A 27308-nucleotide genomic window follows, 5' to 3' on the forward strand; every position below is an offset into this window, starting at 1 on the left:
CTAGGTGTTGTATGCATGCTCAGTGGTATTATTGTTAACTGGTGTTTGTTTCTAACAGGGGCCCTGGTGTCTCTTTAATTCTTTACAAAATGCTATTAAAAACAGTGTAGAAAAGTTTTTCTTTCTGCTTTCTCCGTGAGGGGTATTTCAGTAAGGAAGAAAGACCTAGCCTTTCAAAGGTATTTAGGCTTCCAACTTCTGTTGAAATCAGTGGGCCTTATGGATCTAGATTTCAATTGGAGTTAGGTGCCTAAATACCTCTGAGGATCTGGGCTAAACAAAGTCCCGCTCACGCATGTGCTGAGTGATATACCTGAGCATAGCCTCATTGCACCTGAGGGGGCTGCCCACATGAATGAAGTTAAACACATGCAGGATGGGGGCGAAGTAAGGTGTCTGACCTGCTTGTGTGCACAGAAGCTCCTTGCAGGCGTGGGGCCCAACTGACTATACAGAGGAGCAATGAAAAGGATTGTATGAAGCACTGCCAAAGTAAACAGCTGACAAAAGAGAAAGGGGAGGAATCTGTTGCTAACTTCTTCCAGTTATTATAGGCCTGGATCCTACCGTTAGGTCCCAGGGGTCCCCCTGTGTGGATCTGACTGTAGTGGGGGGCATTGTCACCTTAGGGGTTACCAGTCGCTCTAGTGATTCCAATTTGATTGCTTTGAGCTCCTGGGAAGGAAGGGGCTACAGAAGTGCAAAACATTTGTTGTTCTACAATGATTTCAAACTGGTGGCCCTGGTTCGGGAAAGCACACGTGGGCAGTGTTTTCCTGCTTCTGCTGGAACTTCCTTCCTCCTGCTGCTCTCCCCAGGCAGCCAGCAGGTGGAGATAGGCAGTGAGGGCTGAGCCTTGCCTTGCTGTTTGCTCTCTGAACCCGGCAGAGGAGCAGGAAGTGGAGGCAGAGTCAGCCTTGGGGAGCTGAGCTGGGGAGCTGAGCTGTGTGGGGCATGGTGCGTGTAGGTGAGCAAGCGGTGTCTCCCTGGGGTTCACCAGTGGCGGGTCAGAGGGGGTCTGTTCTCCACAGGGCTTCATTTGTCATGCAGGAGGTGCCGGGGGGGGGGCAAGCAAGGCTTTTACCTTCATAACTGATGCAGCGAGCCCAGAGGTGCCAGGGCTCAGCCCTGGCACAGATTAAGCGCTGGTGCCCGGGCATGCTCCGATAGCAAGTGGGACAGATTGGGACAGGGCTTGGGGGAGGGGCAATAGGTGCCTATATAAGACAAAGCCCTGAATATCGGGAGCGGCCCGCTCAAAGCGGGACCTCTGGCCCCTCTGCGCTCGGGGCTGAGCTTGCGGGCGGATGGTCGCTCCGCAGCTGTTGCGGGGCTGAGCTGGTTCCCGTCCCCTTTCGCTGTGGGGCTGATCCGCCCTTGGGGTGGGGGGTGCCGGGTTGGCTAGCCCTGCCAGAGCCCCGTAACGCAGCCGCTCACTCCAGGTCCGCACTGGAGACAGAGGTGCCAATGGTGAGAGCCGTGCGTGTCGGGGGAGTGGCTGGAACGGGAATGGGGTGATGCCGTGTTCAGAATCGTGTTCGGCTGGGTGCTCCTGCAAGGGCTCTCGGTGCACCAGGCTCTTCTGGGATTCTTTATTATTTGTATGACTGTAGTGCCTAGGAGCCCTGCTCATGGCATGCTGGTTTCCCTGCAGTCCTACACACTAGGAGTAAGGTTCCCTAGGGCTGGTTGTTTCCCTGCAGCCAGGCCTGAGGTCCCCCTGCAGTCACAAGGGTCTGGCCATCGCCTGGCAAACAGCTGGGAGGTGTTGTGCGTGCGTGTTCCTCGCTAGCAATGGCAGAGCCGGGCGCAGGCTTTCTGATTTCTACCCTGCCAAACTCCCGGCCACCGCTGTGTTCAAGCAAAGATGCTGGGTCCAGCGCAAAGGGCTTGGAGACCTCTCTTGGAAAGATGGAGCAGGGACTGGCTTTTCATTGTGTGCGTCCAGTGCCTAGCCCAATAGATCCCTCATGACAGCCTCTAGGTGCTGGCACGAGACGCGCAATAAATAATAATTATGCATTGAACCTGTGAGTGACCTGAGGATCCAGGCCCTGCTGTGATCTAGAGGCAGGCTACACAGATTCCGTCCATCCCAGATCCCGAGAGACGGCCCCTGGTGTGCAGTGCAGCATGGCGAGCCCTGCAATGGTCATCGCTCGCAGTGCTGGCCGCGGGACTTGGCCGTGGCTTTGTTCGTTGAGCTGGGCCGCTGCAACCAAGATGCAGGGGGTGGTACGGAGAGTGAAGGGCAATGGCGTTTCCGTGTCCCCGGAATAACAGACCAGCCCTCTTCTCTTGCGCAGGGTGCAGGACTGCGTGGCGCTCGGCCTCCCCACATGTCGATCCTGTCCCCTTCCCTTCAGGGGCTGTCACAGGGACATGGTGATACTCCGAGCAGGCCTCTGCCCCGGCCTCACGGCAGAGATGATCCAGCTTCTGAAAGCCAACAGCATTGCAACAGGTAACGGGGCAGCCCGGGGGCTCAACAGTAGGGTCTCCCCCACCTGGACTTCTGGGCGAACCCCAGGGAGTAGTCAGAGGAGGGCACAGAGCTCTTTTGCCCGCTGGCCTGTGTTGTGGGGCTGTGTTCCCGCACCAACGGGTGGGACTGGCTGGGAGCTCAGTATTGCGCTCAAGGAGCATTCCCAGATCCTCCTGCTGGACTCTGTTCTCTTGCTGGAGCAGAGTAGGGAGGGAGATGGGGCTCATGCCTTCCTCAGCAGTGACGGGGGGCATGTGACTGAAGCCCCAGCCCGTTAAGGCAGCCAGACGCCACGGAGCTGTGTCTGTCTCCTCTCTGTAGCGGAGGCTATGTCTGCGCTGCAGTCCGTGCTGTGAAGGCAGCATAGCCGTGACCTAGCCGGCTCGAATAACAATAGCAGTAACGCTATGGCAGCGGCCACGCGAGAACGTACGCGGGGTCCCAAGCGGGTGCGTACAGTGTGCCGTGGCTTCCTTGCCACAGTTCTCTGAGCTCGTGAGCTCAGGGGCGTCTGCGCGTGCCGCAGTCACGCATCCTGTTCCCGGGGACACGCCCCCCGAGGCTTTGGCGTCGTGTCCAGCACCGCAGCGTTTTGGCACTTGGCACACCTTGTAGATTGGATGTCACGCGTTGTCTGCTGGGCCTCTCCAGGCTCTGCGGGGGCGCTGTCATGCTGCACTTAGGCGCTGTCTGCTATTCCCACGCCACTCTGCCAACGCATTTGGATCCTGCCGGGTTGCGCTCCCTGCCGTTGCAGCCCCGCGCATCTCCTGAGCAGCTAACGCCGACGGTGCAGTGGGTTTGCTCAGCCCCAAAGGCCGTTCGCTTTTTACCCTGTGTTCCTTTGCAAGCCCAGGAGTGAACGTGTCTCAGATGAGCCCTGTGACATCTTCAGTGAGTGCTCCTTTGATTCACCGCTGCTCAGGGAGTCCTGCTAGCCATTGGGCTGAGCTCAGTTAACGCAGCTCGGTGTCTGTGTGTAGGTGTGTACAGCTGCATGTTATGTCTTCTGGCGCAGGGAGGACATGGCAGAATAGCCTCTCGCTGTGTTGTGTCTAAGGAGTTCCCTGGCATTTCAGGGCTGTTACATTTTGGCCTCCAGCTGATTATCTCTGAACGTTACTTGCAGTGGTGGATCTTGTCTCCTCGGACCTGGAGGAAGTTGCCCGGAAGTGCTCCCTGTCCTACAAGGTGAGAAGAGATTCCTTGGTGTTGATCTTTAATCTGGGAGCTAAAGCTGTAGCCTGCCGGAGAGAGCCATGTTTAATGAAATGCTTTGATGTGGGTCGTCTGTCTGCAGAGACCTCACCCTAATGCATGAGTGGGCTAACAGTGCATCACCCACTCCAGTCAGTCTGTCTGCTGGGAGCTGTAGATCTGACCCGATGTTCCTTAGGGCCTTCCGTCTATCTGCAAAAGCTCCTTCTCTGGGGAAGTCGTCATTCTTTGTACTGAGGTAGTCCCCTAGCAGCCCCAGTCATGGACCACAACCCATTATACTAGGTACTGTACAAACCAGAACAAGGACAGTCTGTGCCACAAAGCTCTCTCCGAATTCTTCAGTGTCCCATTTGGGGATGGCCGTCTGTCCCCACAGGCCCTGGTCGCCGTGAGACGTGTGTTGCTGGCACAGTTTTCAGCTTTTCCTGTCAACGGGGCGGATCTCTACGAGGAACTCAAGAGCTCCACAGCCATCCTGTCCACAGGGAGTGAGAGGTGAGGACGTCGCACATGAAGGGGAGCGGGGCAAGGGTTAAAGCTGAAGGGTTCATCCCTTCCCCAGCCAGAAGCCAGGTTGGATTTTAAGCTTCAACCTGGAGACAGCTCGAGCCGCTTGGCTGAGATCTGAGCTGACGCGGTATCTGTCAGGGATTCCCTCCCAGCAGGGGCTGAGCTAGGGACCTTGTGCACCTGGAATCAGCCGGGCTGCCTCTTGAGAGGAGAGAGATTCAGCTTTGCTGGTCCACAGCATTAGCATGTTAGCACCGGGCACCTATTTCAAGCCACCAGCCTACACTCCTTCAATTGAACCTTGCTCTGACCCCCCCGCCAAATGTATTAATCTCCCCATGCACTTGCACAGCTGCTGCATCGGTGCCGGAGAGTTTTATCCCATTCGGTTGCAGAACGTTATCAGCATTTGCCCAGGTGGCGATTTGAGCCATTAAGGATGGTTACTGCTGCCGGAACAGCATTGAGTCGTGATGGCCCTGAGCGTGAGGACCAGGCATAGAAATTAACTGTTCGATACTGGGTATCAACCACTCCGCCTTTCTCCTTCCCTACTGCTTGTAATAATTGAGTGCGACCCCTCAGAGAAGCCCACCTGTTGCCTTCATGCTCCAGAGCTTCCCCATTCCCTGTTCAGACTCTGTTCCTACCCCTGCCCTGCTGTCGTTTGCCCTCCCTCGCCAGAAGCGGAAAGGGGAGCGAGGGGAAGGTCGGGGGAGAGTCTGTGGGGATGTGAATGCGCTGGCTGAGTACATCTGAGACACAGATACCCAGAGGTTTCTCATTTCCAGCCTTCATTAGCTCAGTATAGTTGATTCTCGTTGTTGTGGTGTGTTTCTCCTTTAGCTTGGACAAGCTGCTGGACTCTGGCCTGTACACTGGGGAAGTGACCGAGCTCACAGGAGCACCTGGCAGTGGCAAGACACAGGTGGGCCGTTCTGTGTCTAACAGAGCAGATGTTATAATACCTCCCCCTGCCCCAGTTATTTAAGGTGGCAGCTCCCTACACCCCGTCACCTGTGGCATATTCGGCATCCACAGGGAAGAGGGAGCTCGGGCCTCATTCGTTATTCCACCTTTCATTGTTTGATGGTTGATACTGTGCTCACTGGTGCTAACTGGGGGATATTTACAACCATTGACCAATAAACAGCTGTTGCCGGACATATGGCGAGAATCCAGACTCATCCTACCCCCTGTGGCCACTGATCTTCTTCAGCTACTAGCCCAAAGAAAGAGATGCGTTAAACTGACTCATCTTGCACCATGTCTGAAACTTAGGGCTGTGAACCAGGCTTTACCTAGAGCACATGGCAGTAGCCCGGATGGAGTCAAAGGCCTGGATCTGTTTGGTGAGGCCTGCGTCAATCTCCCGACTAGCAGAGGTGAAGGGCCCTGGGGGCTCCGCTGTCCGGTCGCTGCGTCATAGTGGTTTGCAGACAGCGAGCCCGCTCCTTAGCTTGGCTCAGGTGTAATGTGCTGGGGTTCAGTATGAAAACAAGCCCCTCCGCTAGGAAGGATGGCTGGAATGGGGTGAGATCCATCCACGCGCTCTCCCTCCTAGGTGTGCCTCAGCATAGCCGTGAGCTCGTCCCACGACCTCAAGCAGAATGTCCTCTACGTCGACTCCACGGGCGGGTTCACGGCCTCTCGCCTGCTCCAGCTGGCTCAGACCAGGACGGGGGATGAGGAGGAGCAGGTCAGTGTGGCTGCATCACTGACTTGGTGCTGGGAGCAGTTGGAGAGCCACAGAGTTAGTGACTCCTCGGCTGGTGTCGCTGACAGCGGCGTGCCCCAGAACCCAGAAATCCAATTTTCCCTCTTATAGACTTTCAGGCAGTTCCATGCTCCAGCCTTTTGTCTTCGTGGGCTTCTCCTGGCTCCCTCTATGAGCCCCAAACCTTCTTTTCCTGGCTCAGTGGAAGCTCTGGGTGCCCAGCACCTCTTGAGAATCAGGCCACCTATTCAGGTCCCTTGTTATAGATTTAAGCTGCCAAACGCTGGCCTTAATCATTCTGTGCCTCAGTTTTTCCACCTGTAAAATGGGGATAATGGCACTGCTACACGGGGGCAGTGGGCAGGGATGAGGACCCTTGGATTAAAGATGCTTGTAGATGTGTTGGCTGAGAATGCTGGGCACCAGCTTCTAACGTATTGTAGCCACCCGGACTTTGAAAGGTTTTGTTTTGGGTTTGGACGTTGGTGCGGTTTATGGAGAGGGTAAAGGCCGGGTCTGAATGAGCTGTCTCTGCGTGATGCTTCTGCTCTCCTCTCCCTGCAGGTGGAGGCTCTGCAGAGGATTCAGGTGGCCCGGGTGTTCGACGTCTATAAAATGCTGGATGTGTTACAGGAGCTGCGGTGCAGTGTGTCCCAGCAGGTGGGTTTCTCGCTGGGATTTGTGTCAAGATCCACCCAGTCTGAGCGGTGGTCTGATCCTGGGAAGCCAGGGGGCTGCTCGCATGAATCCGAGTGTGCAGGATGGGGCGGACTGTTCTGCTGATATCAGGATTTCCAGGCTTCTTCAGGACTCCAATCTATTCATCCTGCCCCAGAGCTGCTGGTGACCACGCATCCCGTGCTGGCACAAGCTTTACCGGTGCCACTCTGTGTGTGTTGCCCTCACACTTTGCTCTGGGCTTTGCTCCCTAGGTCCTGAGCTCCTCGGGGCCGGTGAAGGTGCTGGTGGTTGACTCTGTCTCAGCTGTGATTTGCCCGCTCCTCGGAGGCAGGCAGGCGGAGGGTGAGTGAGGGGCACCGTGGAGCGAGCACGGTTTGAGGATTCGAAACTGGATCTCTGCAGCAAGGAAACACTGCAGCTGCCCATGGTGTGGACAGACAATTCCAGTGTTTTTCTTCTGGATCTCGCTAATTACCTGCAACATTTCCAGCTGGTATTCTGTGCTGTCGATGATCCCCAGTATAATCTGATCCCTGAGCCCCCATGGGATGGGGAGGGGAAAATTTTGTTGTTGTGTTTTATTCCAGGGCAGTGTGGGGTTATATAATGGTGCAGCAGATACAGTACACTTACTGGAGACCACCTAAAGATACCCCCCTTATTCGCTCCCTCCCACCTTGAACACCTAGCTGATTTCTTACTCATCAGAATTTTGTGGGGCTGCTGAAAACCTCTAAAGATTTTGTCCCTGATTTCTAGTAAGCTGGGGGGTGGCGGGGCTGGATACTGCAGGTGATTGATATGGGAACTGGATGGCCGCTGGTAAAACACTTCACATAGGCCAGAAGGTAACTTCTAGTCACTACTGACTTGGGCTGCATTTGATTGTGCCTAAGAGTGAAGGATTCCATTGCCAGTCCTCTGAGCCATCTGGCCTGTAGTTATTGGAAGTCAGTGGAGAAAATGTCACCTAGCAACTGTCTGGTGGCTTGCAACAAGCAGGAGACTTGCAGTCTGTTTTCTAGAGGACAAGTGTGCACACTGGTCACCATCACAATTAGGGCTGCATGGCAGTCTCAGCAGAGAGGCAAAGGGTTGAATGGGTCATGGACAGTCATGTGGCCTAGTGGGGGAAGGCATCGTGGCCTAGTGAATATAGCACTCAACTGGGACTCAGGAGTTTTATTCCCGTCTCTCCAACTGGCTTATGGGATGACCTTGCATCAGTTGCTTCCCTTTTCTGTGCCTCAGTTTCCCCATCTGTAAAATGGGGATAATGCTACTGACCTCCTTTGTAAAGCACTTTGAGATCTATGGATGAGAAGCACCGTAGAAGAGCTAGGTGGCGATATTATTCTAGCACTGGTCCCCCCTGGCTCATGGGGGGGTGCCCGTTAATGGGGTATGTGTTGGGGCTGGAGGAGGGAAAGATAGAACTGCTGCTGCCTATGGTAGATTTACTCCCTGGTTATGAGAAATATCCAGGGACTGACAAATACGCACGTATCAACTGCACTAAGTTCCCATATTATATCGGGGTCACCTGCCTGAGTGGGAGTGCGGAGGACTGAGGAAACTGCTCCTGATCCATCCTCTCAGGAGAGGGTCCTAGGTCTCTAAGAAACTGCCGATGGAAGCCGGCCCTGAAATACCATTGTATCGTCTTCCACAGGCTTGGCCCTCATGATGCAGCTGGCCAGGGAACTGAAGACACTCGCCAGAGAACTTAACGTGGCTGTGGTGGTGAGTTCGTTGGCCTTTGCCTTGCTCTTCCTGGGCTGGAAGCAGGGGATCCGGAGTTGAAAAGAATTTGGGGGCAGAGGATTATGACAGAGGTGACTCTGTTCAAAGCTGGACAGGAGCAGGCAACGGGACTCCTGCCACTCTGCAAGCATCCGTGGCCGGGGACTGTTCTCTGAACTGCAGCTCCACTTCCACAACCACCATGTAACCGCATGGTGAGAACAGAGCGGAGCAAGCGGTGGCTTTTAGTAACTCTGCCAACAAGCTAGTTCTACTCATTGAACTCCAGGAGGAGTTCAGGACGGGTAGATGACAGGACTGTTTGCATTGCTCTCTGATGCAACAACTGATGTAGATTCCTATGTAATCTAGGTGTCTGGCTAGTTACCAGAGTGGCCCTTGAGCCAGTTGTCTTTGGGTAGGTACAGGGCATTACAGCATTTATAAATGGATGGTGACTAGAAAGGCCCCTGTGCTCTGTCTTCCTTTGGTTCTGGGGCTGGGCGTTCGCACTGAGGGTTTGACTCCTCGGAGGAGTGCTGTGACCCTGATCAGTGTGCTGAATGGAGAGGTCCTGGCAGAGAAAAATCATGAATAGTCAATATACTGGAGCAGGCATTAAAATGTATTGGGAGAATCCAGCTTTGCTGTTGCTCTGATCACCTATAAAGCAGCAAGCAAAGAAGCAGAGGGGGAAGAACAATCACAGATTCAAGGTTAAACGCACCACCTGGAGGGACTGCAGTCCCCAGGAATGAGGGAGTCTGCTATACGTTGGCCTCTCCTTGCTTCATTGCCAGTCTGGGGCCAGCATTCGTTTTAAGCCAACGCACAGATCTTATTGCAGCAGTTTGTGTAACCCATGCAAGCGCGCTGTGGCCTTTTGTCTCCCTCTAATGGCTAGACCGTGTTTTGTGAGTTGAATCTTTTTGAGCTAAGAGACCTGGTGCTTTAGTTCAAGTAGTAGAGGTTCATGCTTCTAAAACATAAAGTGGTGGCCAGGCAGGGATTTGGACTGTGGTGGACTGGAGAATTGCCTGCTTGGGGAAGCTTGTCCAGTACTGCTTGAGCTAAAAGATAAGCTTGGCAGCAGTAACGTATTTGTAAACCTGTATACATGGCATAGCCACTGGAGAGGCACAGAGAGCCACACCATGTTATATTTCGAAGGGCACAGGGCTTAATTTGTACCAGGGGTGAGCCCCGGCACCTCTAGGCTTGGCAGTTCATAGCCCTGGCACCTCTAGGCCTCCCGCATCAGTTATTAAAGTTAAAAAAAACTTGCTTGAGCCCCGGCACCTCTTTCATTACAAATTAAGCACTGGACGGGCAGCATGGCCAGTCATGACAAGAAGCAAAGGAAGGAAAGGAACAAAAACCAGTGGAAGCAGCTGATTGCATCCATTCGCTCCCTCATCATCAAGAAAGGGATAGATAATAAGACAGAAAATATCATACTGCCTCTATAAATCCATGGTACTCTACACCTGCGCACAGTATTCAAGGTGTGGTCACCCCATTTTGAAAGAGATATATTGGAATTGGAAAAGGTTGAGAAAAGGGCAACAAAAATGATGAGGGGTATAGAACAGCTTCTGTATGAGGAGAGATTAATAAGACTGGGACTTTTCAGCTTGGAAAAGAGGTGACCACCGGGGGGATATGATTGAGGTCTATAAAATCATGAATGGTATAGCGACAGTAAATAAGGAAGTGATATTTACTCCTTCTCATAATACAAGAACAAGGGGCCCCCAAATGAAATTAATAGGTATCAGGTTTAAAACAAACACAAGAAAGTATTTTTTCACGCAACGCACTGTCAGCCTCTGGAAGTCCTTGCCAGAGGGTGTTGTGAAGGCCAAAACTATGATGGGGTTCAAAAGGGAGCTAGATAGCCATTGATGGACCCATCTTCTACTAATCTATTAGCCAGGATGGGCCGGAGTGGTGTCCCTAGCCTCTGTTTGCCAGAAGCTGGGATTGCGTGACAGGGAATGGATCACTTGATGATAACCAGTCTGTTCATTCCCTTTGGGGCACCTGGCATTGGCCACTGTCAGAGGAGAGGATTCTGGGTTTGATGGACCTTTGGTCTGACCCAGTGTGGCCGTTCTTATGTTCTTACGTTCTAAGTGTCTAAGTTTTCATTGCAAGAAGTAGCCATTATTGCTGATAACTGGCTGGAAATGATGAGCTGGTTTGTTGCATTCCAGGTGACTAACCACGTGACGAGAGATGGCAGCAGTGGTCACCTGAAACCAGCCCTAGGTCGCTCCTGGAGTTTTGTGCCCAGCACCCGGGTGCTGTTAGAGAGCAGAGAAGGCACTTGGGGAAAAGCTAGCACCCGTCGCATTGCTTCCTTAACAAAATCGCCCCGGCAGGTGAGACTTTCTGGAGAGCCCATCTGGGAGTGGTGAGGATGGCCGTGGAGAAGGTGGCTTGGAGTTAAGTCAGAGATAGGATGCCAGGCAAGGACTGAGTCCTTAGGGAAGTAATGCAAGAACTCTGGCTTCATTCAGGAGTCACCGGCAGGACGCTGTGATGGGCTTTGGGGACTTGAAGAAAATACAACCAAGCTATAAACTGTGGAAGTGCATGTATTTTCCCCCCCTGCTTCTAAATGGCCCATTTTATAATTCCAGACATACTAAATCAGTTGTTCCATTTCTAATTTGGGTCACACTGACTCAGTTGTTCCATCGAAACACTCCTGACTACGCATGGTCATTAAAGATCCCATATACCTACTTGCAAGAAGAACATTGGCTCAGATGTCCTGGTCAGTTACTAACATGGGTGACTATATCGTATTGTTCTCACTGCAGCTTCCCATTAGATACTATGGGCCAAGCCCTAAGATGGTGTAAACCCATGTAACTCCATTGAAGTCACTGGATCTATGCTGATTTATACCACCTGAAGATCTAGCCCTATATTCTGTTTCCCTTCCTGAGCCAAATTGTTGTCAAGTGTATTTGTATTGCAGTAGTATCCAGAAGCCCAAATCAAAATCAGAGCCATATTGTACTGGACACTAAATAAAATAGTTAGAGACGATCCCTGTCCCCAAAGAGCTTACAGTGTAACACTGATACTAGGTACGGATGTGCCCTTAATTATGGACTCTTAGGGCTTATCTACATGTGGACATAGAGGAAAGTTAATCTGAATTAACTAAATGTGTGAATTTGAAATGGATTAGTTAAACCACATTAAATCCCTGTGTGTATTTACTTTTGGAAGTGAATTAAAATAAACTGACTTAAAGCCACTTAATTCTGAACGAATGTGTTCACACCGGGATTTAATAGTTTCACTAATCCAGTTCAAATTCATACCTTCAATTAATTCGGATTAACTTTCCTGGATGCCTCGGTATAGACAAGTCCTTCAATAATGTGAGCTTAATTTCCTCTTGGCTTCCCTTACAGCCAACTGGGATTGAGGTGGAGCTGGACATCGGAAGCTGTGGGGTATTGGATGAGAGCCCAGCCGCTTCCGGAGCGGGATGCTGATGGAGAGTGAAAAGTGAACAGCAGATTACAAGGGCCTTTACTGTGGGCAGTAATATTAGCTGCAAAGGTGAAGACTGCAGAGCCATCCCAGGAGAGATGCTTGGAGTCCCAGAAGAAAGGACTGTAGAAACTGGGCTGTTAAGGAACTCCCTCATCCTGGACAAGAGAGGTTTGGGCTTCAAGGAGAGCTCGGAGGAATGCGTTTGAGTCGGACAAGCGCGGTGTGTGGCTGTACCACTCTTCTGGAGTGCGTTAAAACCACAGGCCCTTTCCTGGGGGTTTTGTGGATTGTCAGGGGAACCTTTGTCTCAGGGTGTCGTGAGGTGAAAGGGAATTTTGCTGAATTCTTTGCTGGGTAAACACCAGACCTGTTGGTAACGTGGCTTTTTATAGCTGCCTGATCCCAGAACCTCCAGCCCTCTGGTGAGGGTCCCTGGGAGGCCTCAATAAAGAATACCATCAAGACCTTCAGGAGCTGGAATTCCATCTACTGTAGCAGCCATTAGTTTTAGTCCTGTTCTACCTCTAAAGGGTCATCACTACAGCAGCCTTCAGGCCTGGGTCCCGCTCTGCTTATTCTGTCGCAGCACGAGGGTGGACACAGGCTGCTGAAGAGAAACCACAAGAGAAGTTCTCAGAGCTTTTTATGGTCACATTTTTGCTACCCAGATTGTCGGTGGGAGTATTGGTATTTTGGTATATTGCATAAAGAATTGCTGGAAAAAGGTATAAGTATCTTGGGCCAGATCCTTAGCTGGTGCAAACTGGGTGTTGCTCCTGACTGACAGCAGTGGCAGATCTGGTCCTGTGTTTACGCACTTCTTGGCTGATGTATTTGATACCACTTTCTGTATTCCTTTGACTCATTTTTAAAAAAATTATTATTATAAGGAATATTTTGCGTGGAAAACAGGAGCTTTGTTTTAATGAGGTTATTCTAGACCAGCTGCTGCGCCTGCAAATGATCACGATTTCAGGTGAGGACAGATGGACTCTAAGGCCTGGCCTGAACTCAGGGAACAGTACAAAAAACACCCCCCCCCCCCCCGATTTAGCTGAATCAGTGTTTGCACCGGTGAGAACATTAGTGTAGACAAGGCTCTGGTCTCTGGATCCATTTTTACCATCACGTTGATTAGACTTGCTTTTCGCTAATGCTGCGATGTAAACCGGTCCAGCTTCTTTCTATACCATGGCTCCCATTCCTGCTGGCACTGCTCTAGCCAAACTGGTGTTTGACTCAGGAAGGAGTTTTTGTAAATTTCCCCAGAGTACAAATGGACTTACGGTCTTCTATTTTCGTCTGCAGGCAAATGTCCCTGGTAATGAAAGGAGCAAAGAAACACACAAAAGGGATCTGAGATTTCGGTCTAATTGCCCTAAATTGCATGTTTTTCAGAATTTCCCAGGAGGCAGCAGCAGGTCTGGGTTTTGCTACCATTGGATTTTGTTTGTCACCTGTGTGTTGCTACAGTGCTTGTGAGAACCCAAGATCTCTGTTCTCTCAGGGATATAATTCAACAAGAAGGTGTACAACACCTTCCATTAACTCAGCCAACCAACAATGTAATGCGTATGCATTGCTGTGTGAGATAACAATAAGCACAATAGCTAAGTCAACGTGGTAGTCTAGGAAAGTAGCAAAGAACCATGTGACCAGATATAAATAAAATAGGTTTATCATCATTGGAAGCCATTTGTAATTATTATTTGTATTGATCCGGCACCAGTACCCGTGCTATGCGAACCCAAAAAGACAACCCCTGTTCCACACAGCTTGCAAACTGACTTTTGTCTTACAATCTTACTTTTCTGTGCAAATAGTTGTCATGCGTGTCTGGTGGAGATACAGGGGCCCGAATTCTCTGCTGCTGCAGATTGGCCCAGCTCCCTTAAAGTCACTATCAAATTTGACCTGTTATGTCTTTTGTACCAGCTGTGTTTACACACCGGTTTATAAACCTTTCAGGTAAACTCCTATCTGTCATTATTACTTTTTCCATTTAGTTTGGGAGTCCGAGGTGGAGTACAAACTGGGGGAGGTGGAGTAGGAAAGAGAAATTATATAAAAATTTCCAGATGCTGTCACAGATCCATAGAGGTGAAGACTAGAAGGGACTATTAGATCATCGAGTCTGACCTCAACCTTACGTAACCTGCATTTAGCCAGAGATTTTTAAAGCTACCTAAGCAATTTGAATGGCCATTGGGCATGCGGAGCCCTAAGGTGGCTTTGAAAGCCTCAGCATTAAACCATTGACACGTGCCTGCAACTTTAACCTCGCCTTAATGACATTTTGTGTGTGTTCTCTTCTGCGTACTTTGTGAGTCTTCTCGGATTCAGTGCACATTTTCCAGGAGTGTCCAAGTCATTAGGGCAGATAGGGAAACGTCTCCAGAGGCAAAAAAACAATTTGTTTCTGGGCAATTGCTGTGCTCTCTCTAGTCACCACAAGTGCCAGTCAGAGGAAAGCTTCAGAGGTGAGATAGGAAGAAGTGCAGTGACTTGGTGGAAGGGAAGGAGGAGGGGAGAGAACTCTAGCTAGCTGGACCAAGGTCAGTGAAAGAAGAAACTGGAGAGCATGGACTGTGGGGAATGAGTGGGTTGGGAAGTAGGGGGAGAACAGAGGGGTAGACATGAGGAGCTCTATGAAAGACCGCCTCCAAATGTCAGGGTGGCTATTTTGAGTGGGTGGGAAGTAGGCAGAGAGGCAAGGGGAGATTGGAAGAGTTCTGTCCTTCCTTTCCTGTCTCCTTCTTCCAAAGGCCCTAAGCCCTGTTGCAATAGTTTGATTTCACAGCTTCCCCACACTATGGATGACTGTAGTGACTCATCTCATGCCCCCAACTGGGGCAGAACACATGCAAATATTCAGAAGCAAGGAAATGAAGAAGAAACTCGAAGCAACTGCTTGTTCTCAGAGTATGTTTCACAATCATGGAGCTGTGATGCAAAAGGTTTGGAGGAAATTGCTAAGCAGAGAAGGCTTAAACTGCATAAAGCCGAGCTATACTGCTACAAGCTATCAATCCTTACACTTCAGGGAATAAGCTGCTCACCAGAAGGGGTCAGGAAGAAATGTCCTTCCTGGATCAGTGTACAGAGCCGATTTGGTGTTTTATGCCTTCCTCTGAAGCAACAGAGACAGGCTGCTGCTGACAGCAGAATACTGGACTAGACAGACCATCGCTTAGAGTGGGGCAGTTCCTACCTTCTTGGTGTTGGCTGTGAGGTAAATAACGGGGGCGAGTTTCATGACAGAGATAATGTCCTGAGTCTTCTGGCTGCATTTCAAGCACTTTGAACAGGTAAAGTGTGATGTAAGTGGCATGTATTGTTTTATCAGTGATGTTATGGTTATAGGGTCTTGCCTTCAGCTGAAAGGTAGGGGTTAGTGCAAGAGGCAGGATCTTGGATTCAGCAGCCAGAGCTGTGTGGCAAAGCATGACTTCCAACCAAAGTTGACTTTCCCTACATTTATAATGAAATCATGGTTGAACATGGCTTGTGTCCTAAATATCATGAGAATCTGGCTAATCATCTTGGTGCCCACACCCAGCTCTCCTCTAATGCAAGCTATGCAGTGTGCTCTTTGTACAGAGGGAGATAAGGCACCTTAGATAGTTTTCCAAATGCAGGAGATGAAATTGAAAACAGAGTGAAAAATGCATTCTGAGACATCCCTATCAACTGAAACAAAATCTGATGGGAGCTGCTCTGGCTGGAGGCTGCTAGGGCAAACAAGATGGTCAAATATCTCATAGAAGTGAGATTATCTTGCATGTACTTGACAGTACCTTTCTGCAGGGAGGACTCAATAGCACTCCACCACTGTGATATGTGCATGCAGCTGCAAGTTAGTGGAAAACCGCAAAGTGGCCAGGGATTTTTAATATGCAGCCAGAGCAGACATGATCTCACTCTTTGCCCCCAAAAAGCCAGAAACAGTAATCGCAGTGGAACTCAATGCATCAAAGAGAAGAAAGAGCAGCTGTGACTCCGGCCAGGATCTGAACCCCCAGCAGGGCTGGTCTTGGGTTCAGATTTATTCCCCCAGTTGAGTCCCATGCAGGGATTCAAACACTAAGCCAGCTCTTGCTTGGGGTAAATGTTTGAACCCTGATCCCTGTCCCACGGGTCAGGGGCGTCAGATCTTAGACCCAGGCCCTGCTTCACGGGATGATGTTGGAACCTGGACTCTGCCTGGGGGCATTCAGATTTGATCCTGAAACAGGGCCCTGCCCAGCGTTATGAAGCTCCAGCTAGGTCGGGCCTGGGGCTTTGCTCTTGGAGTCCAAGGGTGGCATTTACAAGGTGAGGGGACCCTGGCACCAGGCTCTGTAGTGGGGTGAGGCTAGGGTGACCAGATGTTCCAATATTAGGGGCTTTATTTTATATAAGCAACTCTACCCCACTCCCTGAAAGAATTCCTGATTTTTCACACTTGCTAGCTAGGTGAGGGGACCCGCCCCTGCCTCGGGCGGGATTCGAACCCTGTTTGCCAGGGACTAGTTATTTCCGCCCTCATGGTCTGAGCACCACTGCCGGCCTGAGTTGCGCTGCCCCCGCCTCCCCACCAGCGGTCGCTGTGGCGGCGCCGGCCGGCAGGGCCGAGAGGCCGCTCTAGCCCTCCTCTCGCTGGCTTCCACCGCTCTGGCCCACGTCTCGTTGGCTGGCGGCGCCGGGTGGGGAGTTGTCATAGCGCCGCCGCCGCGCGGTGCGGAGGGGGAGGTTCGATGCAGGCGCCAGCGCCCTTCCCCTCCCCTCCCCCTCCCCCCGCCCTCGCCGGAGGGGACGGCCCGGGCCGGGTGATACCAGAGACACCCCCTCCCGGGAGCGAGGGGCAGAGCAGGTGAGGGGGACGGGGGGCGGGAGAGAGGCGGGGGGGCTGCCCGGGGTTGGGAGGGTGGCCCGGGGTTTTGGGGGGGGGGGCGGGAGAGAGGCGGGGGGGCTGCCCGGGGTTGGGGAAGGCAGGAGGGGCGGGGGTCAGGAGACAGGCGGGGGGGCTGCCCGGGGTTGGGGGGGCTGCCCGGGGTTGGGGGGGCAGGAGAGAGGAGGGGGGACAGGTAGGGGGGCTGCCTGGGGTTGGGGGGGTGGGAGAGAGGCGGGGGGGGGGCTGCCTGGGGTTTTGGGGGGGCTGCCCGGAGTTTTGGGGGGAGCGGGAGGGAGGGCTGGGCTGCCCGGGGTTGGGGGGGGCAGGAGAGAGGCGGGGGGCAGGAGAAGGGGGGGCTGCCCAGGGTTTGGGGGGGCAGGAGAGAGGCGGGGGGGCTGCCCAGGGTTTGGGGGGGCAGGAGAGAGGCAGTGGGGCTGCCCGGGGTTTTGGGGGGGCGGGAGAGAGGCGGGGGGGCTGCCCGGGGTTTTGGGGGGAGCAGGAGGGACGGATGGGCTGCCTGGGGTTGGGGGGGCAGGAGAGAGGCGGGGGGAGCTGCCCGGGGTTGGGGGAGGCAGAAGGGGCGGGGGTCAGGAGAGAGGCAGGGGGGGCTGCCTGGGGTTGGGGGGGGCAAGAGAGAGGCGGAGGGGCTGCCTGGGGTTGGGGGGCAGGAGAGAGGTGGGGGGGCTGCCCGGGTTGGGGGGGCTGTCCCAGGGGGGTAGGAGAGAGGTGTGTGGGGGAGGTGTTGGGGGGTCATTGGGCTTTGTTCTCTATTGGGCGGGGGGGTGAGGCGAAGGGGGCTGTATTGCTGCGGAGGGGTTGGTGAAGGGTTGGAGAGCCCCTTAACAAAGTCTTGTGGGTAAAGCCTGAGCTTGTGGGGACTGGGAGTTAGGAGCTGCTGTATTTCTAACCCTCGCTGCAGTGTGCTGGCAAGTAAGTCCCCTTCCCTCTCTGTGTGCCTCGCTTTCCCCATTTGTCCAAGGGCCACAGTGACACTGAACCCCCTGGCAGAGGGTTTTGAGGCTCAGTTAGCTACTATGTGTAAATGCTGCCAGACAGTGGAGTGCTGTGGAAGTGTCAAGTGTTGTTATTTTGCCTAAACTGTTTGCTGTCATGTGCATTTTATCATGTCCAAAGTCCTTGCTCATTTGGTACAATGCCAGTGGCACCAGGATGCTGTTTTCTTGATGTAATGGAGCCAAACTAGTTTCTCAATGAATAACTTTACCCGTATAGTAGAAATACCCTTCCTGTTTTTATGTCATAAACAAAATCAGGCAAAAATTAAATATTTATCTTAACAAAGTGTAAATAACGATGGAAACGTTAACAGGAAGGCAAAGGGGCATTATCTGTGAGCCAGGTGAAAAGTGAAGGTAGTTTGCCTGTTCTTCAGAGGCTTTTTCCTGTAAGCTAGACAAAGTGTTGCTGGGGAAGTAATGACATGCCTTGTCAAGGTAGGCTTCTAACAAACATTGCAGTATTGTGATTAATTGTACATTAGTGTCTCACATTGAAAACTCACTTACACATAGTCCAGTCTGAATTTGTACAGATTAGGCACTTGGTGGGCGGGGAAGGAAGCACCTGCAAGTACTTTACACGTTTTGAACGTTCATGGAAGGACTCTTGCACTTCATGACAGTTCATGTATCTTAATCTAATGTATCTTTATGATAGCAGAAGGCAAGCCAATACTGTAGAGGTAAGCATGACATAAGAATTTAGCTAGCTAGAAGAATTTAGCTTTACAGTTCACAGATTCTAGTAGTGTGCAAGGTGATGTTTAATCTGCCAAGAGAGATGGAAGTGTGTGTCATTTATGTATTGTTTACTAAGACTCTGCATTGCCACTAATTTTTTTTCACACAATATGTATATGTTATGTCCTAGAGCATGTTGTGCAATTCTTAATTAGATGTTCTCTTTAGAGAACGATAATGCTATGGTGTATTAAGTTGTGTTACTCGGTCTTTCTCACTTGACTGGATCAATAAGGAACTGGACTAAGGGAAATACTTCTCTAGTTTCAGCACTCCCTTTCATTACGCTGGTGATTGGAAAGTAAAGTAATTTTTTATTTAGGATTATCTTTCTGCAGGTTTGAAGGAAGTGGGGGGTTTCTTTTTCTTACACTAGCTGTACTAACTGCAAATTGATATGGCATAGATGGCTACAGTAATCCTTTTTGGTTTTGTTCGAAATTTACTCAGTGTCATAATTTTCACTAGTACCATTTTATTTTGTCAGTTCCAAATAAATTGAACCCATATAAGTATTAGCAGAAGAGTAGTGGGGGTGAACTATCTGTGTTCAAACAATATTTTTATATTATTTCCTGTATGTTCTAGATCAGTGGTCCTCAACCTATTTACCATTGTGGGATACACATGCAGCTCTCTGTGTTTGGTGGGCCTCATCCACACACAACACAATATACCAGGAGTGGCCAAACTTACTGAACCTCCAAGCTGCATACAATAATCTTCAGAAGTTTGAGAGCCGCAAGACACACACAACCTGCCCTATGGGGCGGCACCTGCTGGGCTGTGGGGCTTCTGTCCCGATGCTCCCCCCGAGGGCTAAAGTCCTTAACCCCCTCCCGGCAGAAGCCTCATGTCTTACCACACTGCCGCAGGGCAGAAGCTCCGAGCTTCTGCCTTGCCCAGTCTTGAAGGTGGAGAATGGATGGGGTGCTCGGGGAGCTCCAGGAGCCGCACTTCGACTGTGAAAGAGCTGCATGCGACTCGTGAGCCACCGTTTAGCCCACCTGCAATATACTCTACCTGTACGTCCCTGAAAATGTCACATGGGCCGCAGCTCTGTGCTGATTGGGCCGTGGGTTGAGAACCACTGTTCTAGACCCTCCCTTCTCTCATATTCAAAATACTATGTCCCTATAACAACTTCTGTGTTCACAGTGTTGGTGGTGAGAAGGATTTGTGGTTATATCAGCAAGCTGCCCTATGGATAAACATAACTGGCTTTAATGGAACAACTGGGTCCAATGAAACAAATTGATCCACCTAAATCCATTATCGTGTCTACTACACTGGCCAGTGCTGGCTGCTTCAGGATGCATCCTGTGAGTGGTTGGGGAACTGTCTAACTATAGAGCAGAGGGGTTTGGGCATTTCCTCTGTCAGTATTAATCAGACTTTAATGAAAGCAAAGATATCTTCCACTGTAATTTGTCTGTGGATAAATGTTTATTTACCCATGCCTTTACTGAGGTGAAATAGACTTCCACAGGTTTCCACAAGAGTTATGCCCTTTGAATGGAGTGTCCCCGTACCCTCTCTTCCTATGCTTGCAGGATTAAAAATAAAATTAAGGCAGAAAGCCATACAATAATATCTTTAAACTATCTGGGGCTTGTTAGCATACTAGATGCATTTATTTTGTCAATCTAATTCCTTCCTCCCTTCCCCATCCCAAACCTGTATTCCCTGTCTTTGTTGTTGGCTTTGGAAGTACATGCTTTTAATTTTCATAGCTAAAGATGTACTGATTACTTGTAATACTGTAGCCTTGTAATTCAACCCACCAAGTTTGTTGGTTTCATTTACTTATAACCTAGACCGGGGTGGGCAAACTACGGCCTGGGGGCCGCATCCAGCCCTTCAGGCGTTTTAATCTGGCCCTCGAGCTACCGACGGGGAGCGGAGTCTGGGGCTTGCCTTGCTCCACATGTGCCGTGGCTCTGCACGGCTCCCGGAAGCAGCGGCATGTCCTCCCTCCGGCTCCTACGCATACAGGCAGCCTGGGGGCTCCGCACGCTGCCCCTGCCCCAAGCGCCAGCCTCGCAGCTCCCATTGACTGGGAACTGTGAGCATTCATGGCCCGCCATACAATTTCCATACCCTGATGTGGCCCTCGGGCCAGTTTGCCCACCGCTGACCTAGACTGTAAATTCTTTGGGGGCAGGGACTGATTTAAATGTTTGTTCAGTGCCTACATATTTTGGAAGGAATATTAAATCTAATGTTTCAGGCCTTAAACTAGTCTCTATAGAGATCATGGTGAAACCTCATGTCGAGGCAGGCTATCCTACAGCTGTCTACTGTGGGGATCATACACCTTTCTCTTGAGGTATCTGGTTAGACTTACTCAGTTTCTCTAAACTGGAGGTGAGGCTGATCAATCTGTAATTCCTGGAAACTCCTCAAGGCTTTTTTTTCTAGAAGATACATTTCCACATTAGTGACTTCAGAAAAAATTTTTGCTTTTAGAGCAGGGGTGGGCAAACTTTTTGGCCTGAGGGCCACATCTGGGTATGGAAATGGTATGGAGGGCCATGAATGCTCACGAAATTGGGGGTTGCGGTGCAGGAGGAGGTGAGGGCTCCAGAGGGGGAGGGCAGGGGCAGCGTGTGGAGTCCCCTAGCTGACCCTACCTGTAGGAGTTGGAGGGGGGACATGCCGCTGTTTCCAGGAGCAACGTGGAGCCATAACATGCGCAGAGCGGGGCAAGCCCCCGACCCTGCTCCCTGGCGAGAGCTTGAGGGCCGGATTAAAATGTTAGAAGGGCTGGATGTGGTTCCCAGGCCGTAGTTTGCCCACCCATGTTTTAGAGACAAGATGCATCCTTTTCAGGATCTCCCAATATCTATTGAGTACCTAGTAATTTACTGCACTTGAGTTTCTCAATTTGCTCTAGAATACTAATTAGATTTCCTTTTTTGGTAAAGCCACACTGACTTCCTATGTCAGGTAAGGTTTGAATAGGAATTGGTATGCCTTCATTTGTTTAGCTTGCCCCAAGAGCTAAACTATGTAAGTTGGGTTTTAACCTATGTAAGAGTGCTCACACACAAAAATGCATTGATTTAACTACATTAGTGCAACATCACACCCTTAGGTGCACTAGTGCAACTTGTATGTGTAGATCAGGGGTCGGCAACCTATGGCATGCGTGCCAAACACGGCACGTGAGCCGATTTTTAATGGCACGCTGCTGCCTGCCGGGTCCCAGCCACCAGCCCCGCTCAGCCCGCTGCCGAACCCCGGGACCCCGGCAGGCAGCAGTGTGCCATTAAAAATCCTGCCTGCCCTGGCCTGCCCTCCTCCTCCCCCCCCCGTGGGGGCAGGGTGAAGAAGGTTAGTCCTGCTGGCTACTGCTGCAGGGCAGGCAAGCTCCCTCCTCCCCCGCCTCTTCCCCCAGCGTGCTGGGTTGCTGCCCCTCCTCCTCTTCCTCGACGGAGGGGGAGAAACCGAGCCTGCAGCGCACTCGCTGCTTCCGGGAGGAGGTGGAGAAGAGTTGGGGACAGGGCCTTGGGGACAGGGTGTGGAATCAGGGCATGTCCCCTCCAGCCCCCTGCCATGAGCCACTCTGGGCAGGGGGCTGGGAGCACTCCCATGACCCTAGCCCACACCCCCAGCCCTCTGCCCTGATCCCTGCACCCCCCTCACACACTCCTAGCCCTGACTCCAGCCCCCCCCCAGACTCAGCCCCTCCACACCCCATGCCCTGATTCCTGCACCCCCTCACATGCCCCCAGCCCTCTGCTATGACTCCTGCACCCGCCACACCCCATGCCTGGCTCTTGCACCCCCCACATTCCCACCCCCACTCTGAGCACCAAATGGGAGTTCCTGCACACTCCCCCCCCCAAACATTCCCACCTGCACCCCTTGCACCAAATGGGAGCTGCCCAGGTAAGCACTCCACACCCAAACCTCCTGCCCCAACCCTGAGCCCCCTCTGTCATTCTAGCTCTTGGCCAGGCCCAACACCCCAACCTCCAGCCTACTCCTTCACCCCCAGCCCTGTGCTCAGTGCACTCCCACCCTCAGCTCAGTGCAGAGAGAGAGGAAGAGAATGGGCGAGAACCAGGGAGAAGGTAGGTACCCACTCTATGTGGGCAGGGCTGGGATCCCAGACTGGCAGTGGGCTGAGCCGCTCGGCCCACTGCCGGTCTGGGGTCCCGGCCGCTGGCCCCGCTCAGCCCGCTTCTGGTCTGGGGTTCTGGCTGCCAGCCCCTTGTCAGCCGGGGTCCTGGTCGCAGGCCCCGCTCAGCCCGCTGCCGGCCTAGGTGAACGAAATCCCAGGCTGGCAGCAGGCTGGCGGCGTAAGATCAGCATTTTAATTTAATTTTAAATGAAGCTTCTTAAACATTTTGAAAACCTTGTTTACTTTACATATGACAATAGTTTTAGTTATATAATAAATAGACTTAGAGAGAGAGACCTTCTAAAAACATTAAAATGTATGACTGGCACGCAAAACCTTAAATTAAAGTGAATAAATGAAGACTCAGTACACCACTTCTGAAAGGTTGCCGACTCCTGATGTAGATCAAGCTTATGTTGATATTGTCCCTTGTCAGTGTCAAAACAATCTGCTCTAAAAGCAGTCATTCTATGGTATCAGTAAATCGCTTCTTCGTACCATACCGTTCAGTCAGTTTTGTGATTGTTAAAATCACCCACTGTAAACATTTGCTAATGAGAGGTTATTTATAGTGCTTTCGGTTTATGTGCAATGATGATATGTTTTGTAGGCTTGCATCATGCATTCATAGTTTTCTTACACATTCACGTCAATATTCCTTTGGAACTTTTTTCTCTTTAGATATCTGTGGCTCAGGCAAGGCACTGAGCAATGGAATTCTTTGGCTGGGAGGGGTGGTGGGTAGCAAGTTAAAGCTGCATTGTACCTTGCAACTAGTGCATTCTGATACAACACAACTTTGGTAACTGCTGTGGTCCCCGTGAGGAGAGTTGGATTGGTGGACCCTTTGTCCTTTAACTAGTTGCAGTGAGCTACTTTTATTCATCACATCTCTAATGGGGTCTTCACAGGTACCTGGTTTTGTAATTTTGAGCACAAATGGGTCCTGGAGTCCTGAAATAATTTTTTTTAGAATGATCAGTATCTCTGTAATTATAGGAGGATGAATGGCTTCTGTGTTTAGACAATTAGCATTTTTTCTCATGTGAATCCAGGAAACTCTTCCCATATGTGCCTGACATTCTAGGCTAATTGCAGAGTCGGGTGAAATGTGAAGCCTAATAGATGGTTGGAGGGTGTTTTGGGGGGTGGGGTGATTAAACAATAATGAAACTGTTAGATGCTTGCAGGGAAACACTGCTGCCTGTGTGTGGACTTTGCACTGGAGAAAGTTTCAATTGTTCCAAAGCAGGGCTTGCTCTAAAATGTAGCTTTTGTGGCTGCTAGTAGCATAGTTGTCTAAATTACTGACTCTCTTGAGGCCATTATACAAGCATTGCAAAATATTTTTGGAAACAGTTTATTTTATGATTCAAATAAAGCTTTGTCTTAAATGTCCCTTCCTACTTTATAATCAAAAACCTAGAAATTGAGGAAAAGAATTCTTATATTTTTTAATTCACAGAATGCTGCAATTCAAAATTCAGGTTCTTCAAACTGGAGTCTGATATTTGCGTAGTTCATGCCTTGTAGTTTTTAAAGAAATTGAAAAACTTGTCAGGTGTTGTATGTGATCACTTGTTTCCTTATAAGGTCAGTCAGCTTCTGTTCTGTGTTGCTATTTCATATCATTTTGGTGCCCAGGGACCTCTGTTACCATAAGTAAGGGCAAGTTTACACTACAAAATTAAGTCAACCTAAGTTACGTTGATGTACAGCCGCCACAATAATTAAATCACTTTTACACATCCACAGTACACTCCTTGTGTCCGTGGTGCATGTCCTCACTAGCAGAGCTTGCACTGATGCAGAGAGCAGTGCACCATCTGTAGTTACCCCACTGAGCAACTTGCCACTGTCTAGCGCATAGTATTTTGGGAAGGGTTTGCACTGCGTCTTGGGGGCAAATGAGTCACACAGGGCTGACTGGAAACATGGTGCAGTTTTCTCTAACCCATAATGTTATCTCCATCCCATAGTTATCTCCATCCCATAATGTTTCACGCCTCTTTTCAAAAGCCCCACAACCCACTCCATCTGTGTGAGAAGGATGGATCCTGCAAAGCTCTGCATTGTTGTGATGAGCCTTGCAAGCATGGCACGCCTGATCCTGTGGTATTTGCAGAGCTGCCAGAGGAGCTACAGGGAACATGATGACTCCTTGCAGGCTAGGTTGCTGTGGGACATAGAAAGAAACAATTCAAGGTGGTTGTCGGATTCACAGAGCAGCTGCAGAGGTGGAGTGCTGGTTCGGAACCTTAGAAACAAGCACTGACTGTTGGGATCACATTGTTATGCAGGTATGGGATGACTCGCAATGTCCACAGAATTTTTGGATGTGCAAGGCCACATTCCTAGGTGTGCTTGTGTGTGTGTGTAGCTTTCCCAAGCCCTCCAGCAGAGTGACACCAAAATGAGAGCTGCACTGACCGTGGAAAAGCAATTGGCGATTGCTAGTGATCAGTTGGGGATCAATTTGGAGCAGGGAAATTCACTGTGGGGGTTGCTGTGATGCAAGAATGCAGGGCCATTAATTGCGTCCTGCTATGAAGGACTGTGACTTTGGGCAATGTGTAGGACATATTGGATGATTTTGCAGAAATGGTGTTTCTGAACTGTGGTGGAGGGATAGTGGCACACACACCCCTATTTTGGCACCAGACCACCTTGCCACAGAGTACATCAACGGAAAGGGATACTTTTCTATGGTATTGCAAGCATTGTGGATCACCAGGGATGTTTTACTGACATCAGCGCAGGATGGTAAAGGAAGCTGCATACACACACATCTTTAAGAACATAGGCTTGTTCAGAAAGCTGCAAGCAGGGACTTTCTTTCCAGACCGGAGGATTACCACTGGGGATGTTGAAATGCCAGTAGTGATCCTGGGAGACCCAGCCTACCCCTTACTCCCGTGGCTCATGAAGCCGTACACCAGCCACCTGGACAGCAGCAAGAAGCGCTTTAACAACAGGCTCAGCAGGTGCAGAATGACCGTTGAATGTGCCTTTGGCTGTTTGAAAAGCTGCTGGTGCTGTCTACTCATGAGATTTGATCTCAGTGGAAAGAAAATCCCAATGGTTGTAGCTGCTTGTTGTGTGCTTCATAATATCTGTGAAACAAAGGGGGAAAAGTTTCTGCTGGGGTGAAGGGTGGAGGTGGAATGGCTGTCTGCTGATTTTGAGCAGCCAGATACTAGGGTTGTAAGAAGAGCTCAACAGGGAGCTATATTGATTAGGGAGTCTTTGAAAGACCATTTTAATAGTGACCCACAGTAAAGTATGTTGCTGTAGTGTGCTCTTCTTGGCATTGGTTTTTTTGAACCCCGGTATGAACCTTATAATGAGTGCTCAGTGTGTAGTAATATAACATTGAAAATGAATGTACCTATTGCCATTATCTGTGAATGATGTCAGACTCACCCAGCATATGTTGTGAACTAATAAAGATGAATTAAGTTTCCATAAATAGACTTTTATTCCAAACCCATGCAAACAGACATATTTATAAATGAATTAAACTTTATAAATACAAGGAAAAGAACCTTTGAAGGGGAAAGAACATTCATTTTCATTTCACAAACACCAACTGTATCTCTCAGAGGTCAGTGTATGTGTGGCTGTGATTGCCTGTACTCTCCTTCAGGGTGGAGTGATGGGGTAGTGCATCAGCCCCGGATTTCCTGGGAATGTGTGTAGGGAGGTCCCAGAATGCAACTATCTATGGGCTGCAGAGGAAGGCGAGCACGGATGAACCTGAAGATCAACAGGAGTCTCCAGCATCTCTCGTTTGCTGCTTGAGAAGTGCTAGTAGCATCTCCTGCTGCTCTCGCTCTCCTTTTCCTTTGCTTTTCTCCTCTCCGTTCTATCCCTGTCCTTTCTGTCCTTGAGGGTGATCCTCCAAGCTCTGTGCTCAGTATCTGAAGCACCAGAGGCTTGCAGGATCTCTTGAAACATGTCACTACACGTCCTCCTCCTTCTTCTTCTTATCTGACTGAGCCGCTCCGCTGGTGTGGATGGAGAGACCCTCAAGGTCACATTTCCAGATGCAAAAGATACAGTACACAGAGGTACTATTGAGAGTGTAATCACAAGATAAACGGAAACTTGGTATCCTGAACTCACTCCCCTTCATCCACACAAGTTACAGGCACTACATTCTCACTTCTCCTTGGGATTCATAGAGCACAGCGGCAGTCCCAGCCATGGTGAATACCGCCCAAAGACGGGGCGAGTTGGGACAATGGGGGTGTGGTAGCTCATGGGCATGACTATATGTGGTTAGGGGAATTGAACTGAATGCTGGTACCGTTTTCCACAGGCAGTGGTGATGTTAGCTGAGATCTCACTCCTGCGTGTAATGGAGGCTGAAAGGAAACAGCTCCTGCATGCGTCTGTCTGCAGACCGGGACCCTATGCTGCTAGCCTGTGCGCTGCAATGGTGCCTGCTGAAGTAATTGCTGAGTGGTGTGGGAAAGTGTCCTATTGTGGCGGAAGAAATAAGGCAGCCCCACCCAGAAACCTTGGGCAGAGGATTGCAGGCTACCTCCAGAAAAGTTTCCTCGAGATCTTTATGGAGGATTCATGGGACATCCCAGTGCACTTAAACAAATTATTGTGCAGGGCTCCCTTGGCCTAATTGTACAAGGGAGTGAGAAGCAGATAGCAAC

The 27308-nt window shown here is 50.6% G+C and overlaps 2 protein-coding genes across 8 annotated transcripts in view; both read left to right on the plus strand.

Moving 5' to 3' along the window:
• Positions 1-838: 838 nt before the first annotated feature.
• RAD51D (RAD51 paralog D) lies at positions 839-13561 on the plus strand. Of its 2 annotated transcripts, none has more exons than XM_084651154.1 (11): positions 839-967; positions 2307-2464; positions 3615-3676; positions 4083-4201; positions 5063-5144; positions 5781-5915; positions 6498-6593; positions 6866-6956; positions 8287-8357; positions 10574-10741; positions 11792-13561. In XM_084651154.1, exons 2-11 carry the CDS (start codon positions 2383-2385, stop codon positions 11873-11875), a joined length of 990 nt encoding a protein of 329 aa, XP_084507280.1. In that variant the 5' UTR covers positions 839-967; positions 2307-2382; the 3' UTR covers positions 11876-13561. The 2 variants fall into 2 exon arrangements, with proteins under 2 accessions (XP_084507280.1, XP_084507281.1); XM_084651155.1 differs by having other exon boundaries at positions 871-957.
• A 3062-nt stretch (positions 13562-16623) lies between these two features.
• Positions 16624-27308, plus strand: part of RFFL (ring finger and FYVE like domain containing E3 ubiquitin protein ligase) — a 50933-nt gene continuing 40248 nt past the window's right edge. For 2 of the 6 annotated variants that reach the window (XM_084650891.1, XM_084650895.1), the window contains exon 1: positions 16624-16728. Coding sequence is in view for 1 of the 6 variants with exons in the window: in XM_084650890.1 (XP_084507016.1) it covers positions 18191-18203 (13 nt within the window). In the remaining 5 variants the exon portion in view is untranslated. Of the gene's footprint in view, positions 16729-17601; positions 17680-18052; positions 18204-27308 lie in introns of those variants that run through there. The other 4 variants (XM_084650894.1, XM_084650896.1, XM_084650893.1 and 1 more) reach the window with 4 other exon arrangements.

This window comes from Lepidochelys olivacea, assembly GCF_965140295.1.
Source record: "Lepidochelys olivacea isolate rLepOli2 genome assembly, chromosome: 17".
NCBI classification, from domain to species: domain Eukaryota; kingdom Metazoa; phylum Chordata; order Testudines; family Cheloniidae; genus Lepidochelys; species Lepidochelys olivacea.